At 41.1% G+C, this 2,656-nt stretch overlaps 1 protein-coding gene across 1 annotated transcript; it reads left to right on the top strand.

Moving 5' to 3' along the window:
* The first annotated feature begins 1,159 nt into the window (after nucleotides 1–1,159).
* Nucleotides 1,160–1,639, top strand: LOC124136540. Its single transcript, XM_046502457.2, has one exon. The coding sequence runs from the start codon at nucleotides 1,160–1,162 to the stop codon at nucleotides 1,637–1,639; it is 480 nt and encodes a 159-aa protein (XP_046358413.2).
* The last annotated feature ends 1,017 nt before the right edge of the window (nucleotides 1,640–2,656 follow it).

Below are 2,656 nucleotides of genomic sequence, written 5' to 3'. Positions count from 1 at the left end.
CATCAACCTAAATAACCACCTACATTTTTTTTTAAACACACTACAGGTAACTGCCCACACTGCAAACAACCAGAAACCCCAGAACACGCACCCATCCACTGCACACACTACCTAACACATCGAACCGCATTACAAACCACCCTCAATCTAAACAAGGCTCTCACTCTAGAAGCAATACTAAACCCACACAATAAACTAGAAAACTTCAAGGCCTTAGGCGTATTCTTAATAAAAACGGCACTAATAAAACGCATCTAAAAACACAATAACCTACCAAATCACATTAACAAACAAACATACACCATACCCAGCTCCCTTAGTCAAGGCGGGGAGAATTTAGTATATGGTGGATACAAATTCAGGGTTAAAAATAGGAAAGAAGATAGAGTCTACCGGCAATGCTGTATGAAAACCTGTCACGCCTCACTCAACACCTACAACGGCGTGATCACAGCTTGTAAGAACATCCATAACCACGTTGCTGACGATGCAAAGTCATGACAAGTTCATGGCCAACCTGAAGATCCGTGTTAGAGAAGAGACCAAACCGGTGCCCGCCATCTATCAAGAGGAAATTTCAGGTAATTTATCTATGCCATGTCTAATTTTCTCATACAAAAATTATATAAATGTTTATACATAAATACATTTCTATGGTTGCTTTAAACAATTTTATATCTTACTTCTATCATTTTGTGAATTTTAACAAAAGTTATAAATTGCTAATTCTTTCATTACAGGTCTACGGTCTGATGCAGCAACATCCGATTTGGTGCCTGATGTTCCAACACTGTACAGCTGTGGCTCTGCCCTGTACCGATCCAGGGCAAAAACAAGACCTCCCCTTCCCAAACAGCGTTCCGATATCCAGCTTCACGACACCTACACGAAGACATCATCCCAAGAAGACTTCCTGTTGCACCAAGACGACAACATGCTGATCTTCACCACTGTCTCCAACCTACGACATCTCTCTCAGGCCCAGACCATCTTCTGCGATGGGACATCTGACATGTGTCCACAAACTCTTCAGTCAGATCTACGCCATACATGAATTTGTTGAAGACAAGATGTTCCCCCTTGTGTACGCCCTATTACCAACAAAAAACAAAAAACATATACAAGCTTCTTCACTGTACTGAGTGAGAAGACGACCGAGATGACTGCCCTGCAACTGATGCCTGAAACAATCTTCACAGACTTTGAATCATCCACCCAGAATGCCCTAAGAACTGTGTTCCTAACTTCCGAATTGAAGGGCTGTTATTTCCACTTTGGACGGTGCATTTGGCGAAATGTGCAGAAGTTGGGTCTCCAAACTACATATTCAAGAGATCGGAACGTTTATCGTTTCGGGAGGCGAGCTGTTTCCCTTCCACTTGTTCCAGTCCAGCATATTGAAGATGTGTGGCTGAGTGCCCTTGAAGACGCCCCTCTGGAGGATGACCGAGTCCTGAAGTTTGCAGATTACGTCACAGACTACTGGGTAGAAGGTAACCAGGGTCGCCATATGTGGAACCACCACAACACAGTTGGACCTAGAACGACAAATCACAAGATTGCGAAGGTATTTGGTGCGCCTCATCCAAATATCTTCAAGATTGTATCATTTTTCAAAGCCGAACAAGCGTACGTCTAGTCGACCATCCATCAGCTAGAGTCTGGTGGGAAAATTCGTCCAAGAAAGCGAAAGTACAGACAACTTGATAGAGGACAGACTGCAGATAGAGAAGCACCACCTGCAGAATGGCACCAAGACCATTCAACAGTTTGCTGATTCTGTGCATATCATGAAATTAAGGAAACAACATGTATATGTATCATGATTTTGTACACATAATTGTACATGTAGAATGATTTTGTACACATAATTGTGCTTGGATTGTTGTACAATATGTTTTTATTTTGCCAATAATAAATAATTATTTACATTCTTGTGTATGCTTATTACAATATACTAGTATATTCATGGGTTTATACGTGCACTGTGGCATAGTGGGCACTGCAACCCTGATGGTGATACGGCCTAATCCTTTAATCCTTTGTTGTTATAAGATCCAAATTCAAAGGTGGGCACAGTGGGGGTAAACCTGATCAACAACTTTGAATTTAAAAACGACTAATTCTAAATGTTAAAGAAATATCATATCTGGCCAAATGTGTCCGAGAATGAGCCAAATCAGCGGTTAAACAAAACATAATCGGACTTTGTTTAAAAATTTGTTTAAATTTGTTTAAATGAGGCAGCACAGTAAATATACACCAGGCTGGTCTGGTGGGGACTGCACAAATGGGGATGTCGGGGAATACAGATAGGTCCCCAAAACTTGTTGTATGAGTTGGACGATCGGGTGGTGAAAGTGTGTGATCTGTCTTCCGCGTGCCATCGACGTAGATGGACAGATAATTGTCAGACTCGATAACTTATTGGATATACCCCTTGAGAGCCCCCTAATTTTAGTTACGAAAAACTCGCCTTATACACGGGTATATACGGTAGATGTATTGTCTCTAGTAAAAGAACCGGGATGTTGGGATAATCCCAAAACAGTGAGGATGCGGGATATATTCCACGTAACATAGTGAGCTATACTCTAATAAAACAAGGTTAAGTTGCAACATTTATTTATGGCATTGTTTCATCAATACATTTAAA

This window comes from Haliotis rufescens, unplaced genomic scaffold (assembly GCF_023055435.1).
Source record: "Haliotis rufescens isolate VD_foot unplaced genomic scaffold, xgHalRufe1.0.p SCAF_12, whole genome shotgun sequence".
Taxonomy (NCBI): domain Eukaryota; kingdom Metazoa; phylum Mollusca; class Gastropoda; order Lepetellida; family Haliotidae; genus Haliotis; species Haliotis rufescens.
The sequence above is the reverse complement of the archived record's forward strand: the minus strand, read 5'-3'. Positions and strand labels throughout refer to the sequence as shown.

Coding starts and splice junctions, on each gene's coding strand:
- LOC124136540 (XM_046502457.2), top strand. CDS start 1,160: ATGACTGCCCTGCAACTGATGCCTGAAACAATCTTCACAGACTTTGAA.